At 46.2% G+C, this 14,313-nt stretch overlaps 1 protein-coding gene across 1 annotated transcript in view; it reads left to right on the forward strand.

The window, feature by feature from the left end:
- Window positions 1-14,313, forward strand: part of odad2 (outer dynein arm docking complex subunit 2) — a gene marked incomplete at its 5' end in the record, with an annotated part of 82,758 nt that overhangs the window by 17,231 nt on the left and 51,214 nt on the right. The window contains 7 exons of the mRNA XM_080417490.1: window positions 1,557-1,703; window positions 2,115-2,324; window positions 3,360-3,593; window positions 4,418-4,528; window positions 4,706-4,860; window positions 10,028-10,212; window positions 10,587-10,644. Of these exons, the coding sequence (XP_080273616.1) occupies window positions 1,557-1,703; window positions 2,115-2,324; window positions 3,360-3,593; window positions 4,418-4,528; window positions 4,706-4,860; window positions 10,028-10,212; window positions 10,587-10,644 (1,100 nt within the window). The remainder of the gene's footprint in view (window positions 1-1,556; window positions 1,704-2,114; window positions 2,325-3,359; window positions 3,594-4,417; window positions 4,529-4,705; window positions 4,861-10,027; window positions 10,213-10,586; window positions 10,645-14,313) is intronic.

Consider the following 14,313-nt stretch of genomic DNA (forward strand, 5'->3'; position numbering starts at 1 on the left):
AAACATATTACTCTGCCAGCGTTCTATATATTGGCTACCCAAAGTATATAGTGTGTATATATACAGTATATACAGTAGCTCTGTCTCTGTCTCTGTCTCTCTCTTTCTCTCCCCCTCTCTCTCAGTATATATAAGCCTTCTACTGTACATGCATAACCGTTTGCAGGACATGTATTGTAACATTCCCATGCGTGCGGGTGAAATAATCCACAGGAGGATGAGTCTGGGATGTCTGAAATGTTTATGAAGTGTGCATCTAATAAAAACAAGTTTAAAAGCGCCCTTGACTTCACCCACGTTAAGTCTATCTGTCATGCATTTAAACGAGAGTAAAAAAAAAAACAGAATAAGATTGGATTGTTCACTTGCCAGGAGATTTTGGACCAGGCTTTTTCAGTGTCGCATATCAAAGCCGCATAGCATGTCTAGAATTACAGCCTCTTAACTGTTGCATTTTCTACCTACTACCATGAACTTCTGTTTCCATCCCAACGTTGACTGCCCCTCAACCCCCCCCCCCCCCCCCCTTTGTGATCGAAAAAGGCTGTCTCACGTCAACAGGGTTTTGTTATGCAGCTAGATGTGATAGTGACTAAATATGATGCGGAAAAAAGGGGCTATTGTTACTCAAACTGTACTTTAAATACCTCCATGACCTCACCCTAAGATTGTTATGTTCTGTGCCATAACGCTGTCAAGTTCCCCCCACAAACAGGACATTATGTGGATCACTGTAGTGAGGAGGAGAATCTAAAAAAACATAAAAGCCACAACACGCGTTTAGACACTACACTTAGCATAAGAGAGCAGAGTGAAGTGAGTGCCACTACAGTGTATATCACATCTTGACCTTATGTCACTTGTGTTAAACCCCTGGTTTTGTCTTCTTCTTTTTCTCTTTTTTTGTAAGTGCACACATTGCATCAAGAGGCTATAAAATCTAATATGTTCAATTTCCTGTCCTGTGCCATGTGTACATATTGAGCTGCACTTAAATCAAAGAGCAGATTTTATTTCCCTTTTCATTTTTTTTCTCACACAAACCACTTATTGACTTAGTAGTGTAACAGTTGCTAATTATTGGGAAGTGCGAGTTAAATGTCATATGTGTATATAGCAACTGTCAAAACAGAGCCCCTATACTTTCATTTTTTTCTCCTCTTCTTCTTCGAAATACCCCAAAAGTCGTTATTAGTTTGAGGTCTCCCTTGCTACTGGTGTTCGTTTTCAATCTTAGGTCATTGTCTAATGGTTTCTGGCCTCAGCTCGGTAGTCGGGAGGGAGCAGTGCTCTGTTAGCAAATAGTTTCTTTCCATCGCTGTTTACCGCCACAAAGCTAAACACTTACCAGGCTGCGGTTATAAACAAAACTACAGTACACCAGCAGGAGTGGTCTTACTGGGACAGGACGGGAGGGAGGGAGGGAGGTCTGTGTCCTCCTCATTCCATTTTTTAAATGCCTGTTTCATGTTTAACTCTCTCCCCTCAGCTCTCTCCACCTCTCTCTCCCTCTGTCTGCCGTTTTCATTCAATCGTGCTTGGCATTATTATTTCAGGGAGGGAACCAGACGGCCACTGTGATTGCTCTGTGCTCCATGAGGGACTTTAATTTAGTGCAGGAGACGTGCCAACTGGCCATCCGGGACGTAGGTGGCCTTGAAGTCCTCATTAACTTGCTGGATACAGAAGAAATCAAATGCAAAGTGAGTAGCCGTGCCAAGAACCGGACCTAGATGGCCCGCAGGCCCTAACAGAGCCAGCACTGTGTGCCAGCCTGTGTTTGTAAGCTAGAGAACCACATATCCTCATTGGATCCCCTAGTGCCAGAGAGCAGCGATTTTAAAGACACGGGGTAGCAGTTATCCTCATAGACCTAATGACATGTGTGGGCGCCTGCTAACCCACTTTATTAAGATGTTCTTGTTCCGACTATTTTTAGTAGGAGGAAAGGGTGAATGTTCAGCTAGTCTGTGTTGTTATTGCTCCCCTGACGTGCAGATGTTCACCTCATGTTTGCATCAGGGCACAGTTTTTCTTCCCCCAAGTCTCTGTTTGGTTTGTTTTGTGGTCGTTATCTTATGTGTGTGTGTGTGTGTGTGTGTGCGCGCAACCAGATCGGCTCGCTGAAGATCCTGAGGGAGATCAGTCAGAGCTCTCAGATCCGCCACGCTATCGCCGACCTGGGCGGCCTTCAGACCATGGTGAAGATCTTGGACTCGCCGGTGAAGGACCTCAAGGCCCTGGCGGCAGAGACCATCGCCAACGTGGCCAAGTTCCGCAGAGCCAGAAGGACCGTCAGGCAGTCTGGAGGCATTAAGAGACTGGTGAGTCTGAAGTCTATAGCACGCTGGTGTACAGACCGGCGTAACGTGGTGTCGGGCAATGTCGCACAATTGCCTTCTGCCAGTCTTATGGTACAGCGCATGACACGGTCACAACCTTGGCTAAAGCACGTCTCTCGCTGTCCCCCGGTTCTAAAGTGCCTCGAAAGTCTCTCCTCACACGAGAGCAGGTCCAGGCCGAAAAACAGATAGAATGTCCCTGACGTCCAACGACCTGCGTTCATGTTTATTGACAGAGGGACCTGTGATTAAAGCCCCCGTGCTTTGTATATTTTCCCCAGCTCACGAATCGGATGTTCTCATGTGCGAGTCACTCGCAAGGGCAGATTAATTTCACGCTACGCTACGAGACCACCTTTGAACTGTGCAGCGTGTGTGTGTGTGTGTGTGCGTAATAGATTTGCCTGCTCTGTCTCACTGGCCAGGAACTACGGATTAAAACACTGACTGGATGGCCATAAGCCGTCACACTGGGCTTCTCAGGCCTAACGTCAACATCTGTCCTGACGCTTTTCCACTCCCCGCATCTCTGGCTTTTTAATCCTGTCAGCCCCTGTGGTAATAGAATTTTAATTACGCCCCTAATCACAGCCAACAACTTGCTATTCTCATCTGGAGACGGCCATTATCGCTCCAGCCAGTGGAGATTTCAGAATCCTTGAACGCGAGTCAAGTTCACAGAGTTTGCGTGCTGTAGTGCAGTGTGGGTGACTGCTCTGAGGTTTGCACTGCAAGCCTGTTACCGTATGCCTGATTTATACTTGGTTGTGCATCATGTCGCACACCGAAAACCCCCAGATCTACAAACTCACAATGCGCCGTGATGCGACACGTTGTTAGCATGTAGATCTGCTGTTTTGGGTGCGCAACACCAGAGTGCAAATAAGTATAAATGAGGCCTATTTGCGTGCTTTGCTTGTCTGTGCGTGCATGTACATGAGTAAATGTTTGCAATTCCTCGTCACGTTTTGTGCATCGATGTCAGTCTGTGTCCGCGTGTCGACCTCTTGGGTTCAGGTGGAGCTGCTGGACTGCGTCCCCGCTTCGGCCGCGCTGAGCGGCGAGCAGCAGAAGGACGTGGAGGTGGCCCGCTGCGGCGCCCTGGCGCTGTGGAGCTGCAGCAAGAGCACCAGGAACAAGGAGGCCATCCGCTGGGCCGGGGGCATCCCCCTGCTGGCACGTCTGCTCAAGTCCCCCCACGAGAACATGCTCATCCCCGTGGTGGGCACGCTGCAGGAGTGTGCTTCAGAGGTGTGTGTGTGTGGGTGGGTGGGTGGTTGTGTGGGTGTGTATGTGGTATAGCAGTGGTTCTCAACCTGTGGGTCGGGATCCCCAGGGGGGTCCCCACATGATTTTTGGTGGGTCCCCAGATTAATACCTAAATAAAAAGGAAAGAAAGAAAGAAAGAAAGAAATGAAAAAAGACCATCACTGCATCAAAAGTAATCAAATAACTATACTATAACAACTGGTCAAACATTGGCCAAATTATCAAATAATATAAGAATGTTGATCTGCTATTTTCACAATAATTATCTGTTGAACCGAGTCAAACTAAATGTAATCCCTCAACTCCTACATTCCAAGTGCTTATCAGGGTGGGGGGTCCCCAGTTCAAATATGATTATTTTGGGGGTCAAGGCCTGAAAAGTTTGAGAACCATTGTGGTATAGCATTGGCGACATTCGATCGGCATTTTTTACTATTTTGAAAAACATTTTGAAATAGGGAAAATAGCCGATCTACATTGTTCTGGGCTATTTCTTTTTTTTTATGTTTTTCAAAATTGTCGAAAATGCCTAAAAAGCTTAGGTATAAGGGGTAAGGGGCAAGATAGGGCCCCGCCCCCTACAGTACTTTGTAGTCCCCTAGAGTTCCTTTTTTCTCTCTACACCAAATCTCTTAAAAATAGCCAACCTACAAGCTCACACTGTGTTGCGTTGTCAGCTTGTAGATCTGCTATTTTCGCTGAACGTTCGCCCCCAGAATACAGACACTGAGTTCATGTGGTTAAATTGCAGAAGTCGGCTGCATACCTTTTTCATATGAATCGTCTTTTTTGTCTTTCTCTTACAGGGAAGCTACCGAATTGCCATTCAGACAGAGGGCATGATCAAGGACCTGGTCAAAAACCTCAGCTGTGAAAACCAAGAGCTTCAAATGCACTGCGCCAGCGCAATCTTTAAGGTCGCTGTTTTTCTCTCTTATTCCCTATAGGCGACTTGCAGCATTTTGACCAGGACCATACGTATTCTATGTGTGAAAAGATGAATGGTTATATTCCACTGCTCCACAGTGTTCTAATTGGAAGCACATTGTAGCGTGAGCTGACGTACACCCCGACTCTCCCGTTTGGTCTCTTAGTGTGCAGAGGACAAGCGCACCCGTGACCTGGTGCGTCGCTACAAGGGCCTGCAGCCCCTGGTGTCCCTGCTGAGCCAGGTGGACAACAAGCTGCTGCTGGCCGCCACCACCGGAGCCATCTGGAAGTGTTCCATCAGCATGGAGAACGTGGCTAAGTACGCCTCTGCTCAGGGTCTCACCTTATTACCTCTCATTAACACGCTAACACGCATGAGGGCACACGCACACCTTCACGCACACACACACACGCACACACACACACATCACACACACACACACACACACACACACACACACATACACACTTGTACGCACGCTCACTCGCACACAGTCACGCACGCATGTACAAATACACGTGCACGTCAGAGGCATATACACTTACATACATGTGGCGCACACATACGTACATGTTCTCACACATGCCCTCTCACAAATGTTAATAAGCGGCAATAGCTGGTGTGCTACTGCTGTTTGTTTTGCGTGATAGGGCCATGGAACAGCCCCATGTTTCAAGACCTACGTCTGTGTGTTTGCAATTAGCCGGTAACGGATTACCCTGACGTTGACAAATCACTTACATGCGAGCGTCGATCTAATGAGCCTCAATTTTGAAAGCGGGGTTAATAGCAATTTAGCATTTCACCCACATGTGTTCGTCGTGTTTGGAAAATTATGTTTGCTGACTCGCCGCGGTTAGAGCGGGAGTCCTAGGCAAACCGGGTGACTCCTTGAGCGTATTAGAATAGCCGTGCAATCACCATCACATGTGCTGCGTTTATGGGGGCGCCCATTGGTTCACATGCTAGTCATCTCACTTTTTCCACCCTCACACTGTTGTCATAATATGTCCCTGTCGTTTTACGTCGCGTCTGGCTGAAGTGATTATTTGGGCTAAAATGTAACGTTTTTTGCACAGATTCTATTAGCTCTGATCTTTTACGTGACTGTTTGCCGGTGGAATTCGCCCTTTTCCACTGCTAACAAAAGACAAAGTAAAGGTGTTGATTTTATAGTCTTCTGTGGCGTGTTAGTCGAGGCAATCCTCTGTCAGTGTGTTGAACAAGAGCGAGCATACTGAAAGGATCAGCCGCGCGACGACTATTTGCTAATGTCAGAAAAGGCACGCTGACAGAGCCTTTAATCATTTATCATGTATGGCAGACGTTTATTTAAGTGTCATTTAGTGTAGTTCCCTCAGCAGTGACATTTCTGGAACACTCCTTGGTTTTTTGCGTTCGCGTCGGATGATTTTTTAAGTCAGTAATTTTCCCTCTAAAATAAATAATGCCCGGAGTCCGTGCCCTGGCAGGCCTCTGCCTCTCCAGTGGTGCTCCCATGAAAAGAAAAGAAAATGATTTAACATAACTTATTTTCTCATTCGGTGTGAGGCAGGAGACCTAGAATACAACCCACATCTATTAAATGAATACCGTGGCAACCTCACAATAAATTCAAGGCTTATTTTCCGCAACGGAGCCAGCGAACTGATAACATGCTGTCCGTTAATCACTTTTTTTTACGATAAGATTGTTTTGAGAGTTTTATAGGTTTACGTTGAGGTACGATTATGTGGAAATGTTTAGCTTCTGACTTGGGAACGCTATATAATTCAAATTGCTGTGGAATTCTAAAAATAACAAGAGAAAGGCCCCAGTAGCTCTCACAAACATCTTTCAACACGTCATATATCATAACTGACAGAGTGATATCCTACATTTAGAGACTTAAGTCCCCCCAACTGGAAATGGATGCCTGTTGCCACATTCAATTAAGTAAAGATCCCATTATAGAAGCATGACAATAACATCTTATTGAAAACCGGTGGAGGAATCTCTTCCTCACAGGCCAAGTTCAATGAGGACATGTCACCGTTAACAACATTTTACACATTTCATCCATTTTTCTGGGTACAGAGTGAACCTTTCACACTGCCCCTGCATGGGCCACTGGCTTCTAGACAGCTTTTCATATATGCAGCCCAGTTCTGAACCAAAAAGAAAAAAAAAGCCGTCAGAAAAACAACAGAAATGGCAACAACTGGGAACCCTTCTGAGTGCAGCTTGGCATGGCGATAAAACAAGTTAAGTGTGCTAGCTGGCCATGAGTAATATGGCACCTCAGTACACTTGCTCCCATTATGGGCCCGATGCCCTGCGTAATTACTCAAAACATTGTTGCTATGCAAAAAGGCAATAGTAATAATAATACTAGGAATGATGATAATAGCACCATTAACCACATGTAAAACCACAATTGGTGGCACTTCATTTGCGAACATCAGAGGATTTTAGAAGGTAGCCCTGCTATCATTAGGACTAATGTAATACTTCACAAGGCACCTAGGTGGGAGAACCAAAGGGCCATGACATGGATACAGTGTTCCCATTTAGCTGCTCCTTTCCTGTGTGCTGTTGAGTGTGGGGTTTCGTTTTCTGGACGCCACTTGCAGCCTGGGTGTGAACGAAGGTGAAACTTGGCCGCCACTGCAGGAGACAAACCAGCATGATGCACAGCAAACGTTTTTTAAGGTGCACTTAAAACAGTACGTGTGTGTGTTTTCTTCCTCTCACAGGGTTATTTGAATAACTTGTAAAAATGTCAAGGTCATGCAAAGGCTTGGAATGGCTTGACCAAGCCATTACTGTCAAAAGGGAAAGACTGCTAATGGTAACTCAGTCTCTTTTGAGAGCTGTTCCGGGCGTGCGCTCATTTCAGAATCAATCACAGGCTGAGTGGCATTCCGAGATGGAAATCAGTTTGGAATAAACTGCAGTAGTAATGAGAGGGAGAGGGGTAGATTTCTTTCTTCCTTTCTTTTTTTTATGAAGTAACATTACTATAACAAAGTGCATGGCCCATAACAAAGCCTGCATGCTTCTGTGTGAGTGATCTTCAGCCTGGTCTGGACAGTATAGGGGCAGGGGAGGGAGACCTACACTCAACGCTAGCAGCAGCAGCAGCAGCATGTGTTAGCCATTTAGCTGATTAATGATGCATCACAATGAGAGATGATTGATGGCCAGAAATATAATTACGTTCATAACTGAAGTGTGTTTGTTTAAAGCGGCCATCGTTTAAACGTCCAGAAGCTTGTGTTCTCCATTAGACTTCCAGTATTAAAGAAATGGTTTGGAGCCTGGGCCGAGGTTATTCTTTAATGAAAGGCCTTTATAAAAACGCCAACCTTGGAGTCATCCGAAGCTTACTGTGTACATATTTGAAAGTAGATTTATGGAAGCAATGATATATGTCTCCTTGAACCCATATACCAAGGTGTTAGGGACACACACGAATGCTGTGTGTAAAAAAAAAGAAGCCTTATAACAAAAGAGTGAGGGAATAACTTTGCAATGGAAAGTCGTGACTGCCAAGTTTCGGGCCATATTTGCCAGCACAATAATGTTTGGGGTCAAGATTGTGGGGTTCGCTTCCAATTACTGACTACCCCTCCATCTTACCTCTGTTCCAGCCCTATGATGAGCAAACCATAATTGCATATCCAAATGATACATCTCCTTACCTCACATTCTGTCTAAATGTCTTCGCTCACTCCAGAGTTATTCCCTATTCTGCCATTGCCTTTCACTTGGAATAATTTGATGAGTTTAATACACTGCAGGTCACCTCTAATGTATGAGTCTGTTAGAAATGTTTTCTATCCCGTTATGGTCTCCACCAGGCTTCTCTGCTCCGGGTCCCTGAAATGATGTCTTTCATTCACCCAGGCACTCCTAAACACACTGGCTGGCATGGAGGGTAGCATTTTAGCTCTCTGCACCATCAGTTAAAGTGTTACTATAGCAGATGAATGACAGAAAGAGAAGGAAGACAATCAATCATAAAAAATGCGCCGCACCAAAGCCAAACTGTGGTTCTTGCGTCTTCTGACAAGGCTTTTAATAACAGCTTCCAATTGTATGAGGCCCAATGTTTGGAGGACAGGCTGCTCGAGGCAACTGCTGCCATCACGTAATTAAGCGGGTTGGGATTTGGGCTTTAAGAAAAATAGACATGACTTAGTCGTTCATTTATCAAAAGTTATGTGCAAGATTACAAGATAATTCTACCATAGTGCAATGCAGATGGCACTTCGGTGGCTGCATAGGAAAACCATTGTTTTCCCTTTTTTTCTCGGTGAATTTCACTTTGGCAGACGCGCTCTTCATTAGCACGGTTTTCACTTGCAAGAATATGCTGTGTTTCAGCGGACCCTGACCAAAACCAAATGACCTTGGACACGTTCTACAATGGTCTGCGGATCCGGCCTGCCAGCAACCGTAACCGTGAATAAAAACAGTCGTAGAACTTAACCGTACATCAGAGGTTTGTTGGGGTTTTTCTTTTGCAACCGCACTATATCCCTCTTAAATGTTTACTGTAGTTTACTGCTCTTATAGGGCTGGCAAACAATGCAATATTGCAGCAAAACAGAGAGTGCGCTCTGCCAAGCCACAGCTGAACCTCGGTCATGCAAAGTACATGTGGGGGCGCAGCGAGGAGCCGCATGGGAAAACTGCCTCTGCTACTGTGTCAATGATCTGTGCCAATGCCAGCCAACGACCGATACAACCCAGTTCCTACACTGTTGTTGCTGCTGCTGTTGTCTGTCGTGTGGCCAAATGACACCATTTGTGGCTGTTTACTGATTCTTTGTCAGCGAACCTATGAATTGTCTGTATATGTTGGGAAAACCACGACATTTGCAAGTTTACTAGTACACTTGGGGAAAGAAACCAACATTCCAAAAGACAAACATTTGGCATGCTTTTTTTTTTTCAAGTCATGTAAAAAGTCGTAAAAACTTGCAGTTGAGAACAAAACAAGTGCTGCCCCTCCCTCCGGTCCATCCAGTCTAGCACTAACCGCCTCAGAGCACTGGAACAGGTCATTACCTATTCTGTCCGCCACGGCTTGCCAACTTGGACAGCATGCTTGTGAACGTGCAAAGGCCATCGGCCGCTCTGTGCTGGCCACTTGGTCGCCTGGCGTTTCGTTCGGACTCACAAGCCGCGAGGCCTCGCTGTTGGCGCGCATGGCTTGTTTTTAGGTGATGTACAAAGTCATGCATGTCAAGCAGCTCTTTGTCCACTCGAGAGCGAAACAAGTCGAGCACTCCCCTCCCCTCGGCCCATCCTGTCTTCAGTATAACACTAACCACCTGAGTATTCTGACGGACAAAACAAACATTACATACGCAAATGATTTGTTGACCAAATAAACTACACAGTGTCAGGTGCAGAACTAACATGGTGCCACAACATGACTTGTGAGAGTATAAAGGCTGAATCACTGACAGCACCCCCCCCCCCACTCTCTCTTAAGATTTCAGGAGTACAAAGCCCTGGAGAAGCTAGTTGGTCTGCTCACAGATCAGCCTGAAGAGGTGCTGGTCAACGTGGTAGGTGCTCTGGGGGAGTGTGCCCAGGTTCCTGCCAACAGAGAAACCATCCGCCTGTGTAGAGGCATCCAGCCTCTGGTCAACCTGCTCACTGGAACCAACCAAGCAAGTACAACTTTACTTTACTGTATCTGTTTATTTAGGGGACAGTGCACGTTAATGAACATTCACTACTGTACAAGATGTACAAGACATTAAAACATCACAACAACATGACAAAAACAGAATATACAACAGAAATACAACTCACACGCACACTCGCATGTGTACACACACACACACACACACACACACACACACACACACACACACACACACACACACACACACACACACACACACACACACACACACACACACACACACCACTGAAGACCTGTTGGCTTATTGTTTGTTTGTTCTCTCTCTCTCTCTCTCTCTCTCTCTCTCTGTCTCTGTCTCTCTCTCTCTCCCGTACTTCCTTTCTTCATATCATCAAGGCACTGCTTGTGAATGTGACCAAAGCGGTGGGCGCCTGTGCCACAGAGATAGATAACATGGCGTGAGTATCTCTCCCTTCAAACATGCAGTACTAGGCGAAGGTTACACTGTTCTCTCCTTCCACAGAACACACACAACAGTGTTTTCACAAGTAATTCTTTAATAGACGACCGGCGGCTTACCTAGAACATTACTGAATTAGGTCCAAACATATATTCACGACTGTGTAATAAGATCATGTGTTATGACAAGACAGTGACATAATTTCCCGGATCAAAGATGGTACCATTTAAGTCACCACGACCCAATATAAAAAAAAAACAGTTATTTTAGTGTGTAATTACACAGGTAGGGTCCTCTTTCATCTCCGGCATAATGACAGATTTTAAAAGCTTTGTTTATTGTACCTGCTGTGAGGAATATGGTTGTGGTTTAAGCCCCAGTGTTTTATTGTAGCTCCGCGGTCTTTGTCAGGGACGGAGCTGGTCAGGGGAGCATACTTAAGGCTCTGTCCAAGACCTCATGTGCTGGAAAAAGCACAGTGAACATACAGTACGGTCCAGAACAGTCCATGTTCCTCCTCTCCCGCGGCCACAAGCACTACACAACACTGCACCATCCCCATCTGAATCTCATTGTTTTTTATGGGGTTGTTATGGACTCCAAGACCCTCCTTAATTAACACTGGACACAACTCGATGCTTTGCGCGTCTGAGTGCACGCTCTGAGCTAGCCGTTAACACTATTGTGTATGTCAGAGTAACGCGCTTGTGGGGGGAGTGGAACCGCAGGGGTGCAATAAAAAAAAGTTCAGCGTGTTTGGACAAAATAAGGCTGTCTCAGCCACTAACTGTGGGAGATTCAGCTTCAACAAAGAGAAGTGTTTTACAGTCAGCCTGATCATTCAGCAGTCATGTTCCCCATGTTTTCTCACGACATGTATATTTAGGCCAAGGCCTTGTAATCTTTAGGCGTTTACACTTAGCTGTGGACAGAAAGTTGCGACTTCCACAGGGGCTTTTTCGGCATCTTGTGGCAAAGGGCTTATTTTGAGACATGAGCATGTACTGTACAGTCATTTGCTAAGCAATTAACATAACTCACATTTGATTGTTTCCTGCCCCAGTCCAGCTTTTCGATTGTGTAGACTCTTGCTTGTTTAGTTTGCCAACAAACTAAGATGACGATATTTGCATACAGTATGTGTTGTGCTGCTGCCACAGTGACAAAATTCCAATCTCATGCACCACCTGACAAGTTTGCCAGCGAATGGGTTAGCTTGCATTGCACAACCTTCCACCCCGTTGTAGAAAAACACTGCATCGTGGCTGTATGCTCCTGCCAATTAGTCACAGTTTACATCTATGTCTGTTCATACTCGTATAATGTATTGCAGACTTTACAGAAGGCCTTAATTGTAGTTTTAGGCAAGCTCTTACAGCCTCTCCCACTCACGCACTTAACAGGTGACATCAATTAAGTCTGTGATGGTTCAGGGCTTAGGCCTTAGGGTGGACATTGGGATTGACAACTAAACCTATTAAGCAGGATGTTGGATTCAAGTAAGAAGAAGTGGAAATTAGCCTCCAGCCACGGCTTTTGCCCGTGGAGGCATAAAAACCTGGTTTGTGAGGTAACGGTGACCTTGCCCTTTGAGCTTTGACCACCACATTCATTCAGTTAATTTCTTGAATCCAAGTGGAAGTTTGTGCCAAATTTGAAGAAATCCCTGAGATATATCGCGTTCACAAGGCTGGGACAGACGGATATACAGTACGGGCGGACGGACGGACAACCGAAAACACGATGCCTTCAGCTTTCGCCAAAGGACAAATCTGTGAAAACACTGTTTTCGTTTGCTGCACTAGTAGACTGAAAGAACGAGCCCAATCGATGGTCTTGAAGGGCGGATCCAAACCCAGGCGCTGGATTCCTGCGCCGCTTCCTATTGCTTTACCAATCTATGTCCCCGCCTCCCCCCCCCCCCCCCCCCCCGGCCTGTGCACGGAGCACGCTGACGTCACCAAATTTAGAGCGACGCCCCTCTGCACTCTGATTGGTTAGGAGATAACAAGGTCCTAAGACCAGCGTTCCTACAAGGTTCTCCCAGACTTTTTTTCTTTTGAAAAAAAAAAAAAGGCACGGGTTTCCGAGGCTACTGCACTAGTGACTCCTGCAGGTTGGACCAGTGAGGAGGAGATCTGGGGGAGATGGCGTGAACCTCTGTGTGCATTACGTTCTCCCGGGGAAACTCCTCACGGTCAGGTGAATAGAAGTGGCTGGCGACATCATGTGTAAAGAAGGATGCATGTGGTTGTCTACACCCTTCCCAAGACCAACAGTGGGGGGTGACAGGGACCGCTGTACACTTGGGGTGGTTTGGCAACTCCAACATTGGGGAGGAAATGGAAAAAAAATTACATAAATAAAACAATGTTTGTTTTCTTTCCTGACCGGTAAGACCAGCGCGATTTAATAACGTAGCGTTTCCTTAGACAGACAAATGCCCGTGTAGCTACACAGAGGAACATGCATCGTTGAATGCCTCCGGGGGTCTGCGGTCTTCCCTCACCAATCCATCACTGTCAGCTGCATCTTCATCTCTAATGTGTTTCATACCTGCTTCTTTGGGAGGGATGCGGCCTGTACAGTATTTTGGCGGCCTGTATAGTATTTTGGCGGACTGTATTTTGGCGGCTTGTATTTTGTTTCTGTTTTTCGGCGGCTGGTTTTAAGAGGCCCCTGCGGACTGGAACCTCGTGTTATGACACCCCCTCACAACCAGACCCCCCACCCCCACCGCCCTCAGACTGATTTATGCGCAAACGGAAGACAGATGGCGTGTGGGGGGGGGGGGAGGCGGACGTCTCCGTCGAGTGCTCGCTCGTTGCCAGTCACGGAGATACCGTGATTAGGGAGTGTTTAAGCAATTATGACAGCATTCAATGTCGGCCTTGTTGGTGGAAGCACACATGGGGAACACGTTACATGTTATTTATACCAGACAACGGGCGTACTGTGGCGTAATTCTTTTTGGGTTCCCAGACTCTGACTGCAGCCCCCCGACTACAGTCATGTATGCGGCATGAAATACTGCTCGCGCTTGAGTAAACTACGCTCGGACCCAATGAAATATAGAGAGACCTGTCTCTTGCTCTGTTTGATTTGGAGAGAGGTTCCTTCTCTCTTTTTTTTTTTTCTTCTTTTGCCCGGGTTGAAAAACAAGCCACCATCATGGTACAGTATGAGTTTGTCTCAGTTACTATATATAAATGCATGTATGGAGTGCTCACACACACACACACACACACACACACACACACACATATGTACACCAGTTAACCTGTGGCCCCTAGCATCGCTGGACTGAACCGACAGTGGGTGGGTTTCAGGGCTAGCAGAGGGAACTGCAGCCTACAGGGATCAAGGCGGGTTGTGATGGAAAGCCCATGTTTTAAATGGATGGCTCCTTTGATCCCGCTCAGTAACGGCTGTTCAAGGCCTGCATTCAAGCACGCCGATATGGTCAGAGAACACTTGAGAAATGGCCTCGATAATAGGCACACTCACAAAGAGAAAGAATGAAATAACAGTTGCACTGTCCTGAGCGTTTGATTAGTAGTGTCAGAGCAATCACTGTGTTAGAACACTTTGGGCTCACAGTCGAACCGTTCTTATGGTTTTACTTGTTCATTCCTTTTCTTTAATCTCCCTCCTCTCCACTCCCCTC

This window comes from Gymnoscopelus braueri, assembly GCF_963280865.1.
Source record: "Gymnoscopelus braueri genome assembly, chromosome: 21".
Classification (NCBI taxonomy): domain Eukaryota; kingdom Metazoa; phylum Chordata; class Actinopteri; order Myctophiformes; family Myctophidae; genus Gymnoscopelus; species Gymnoscopelus braueri.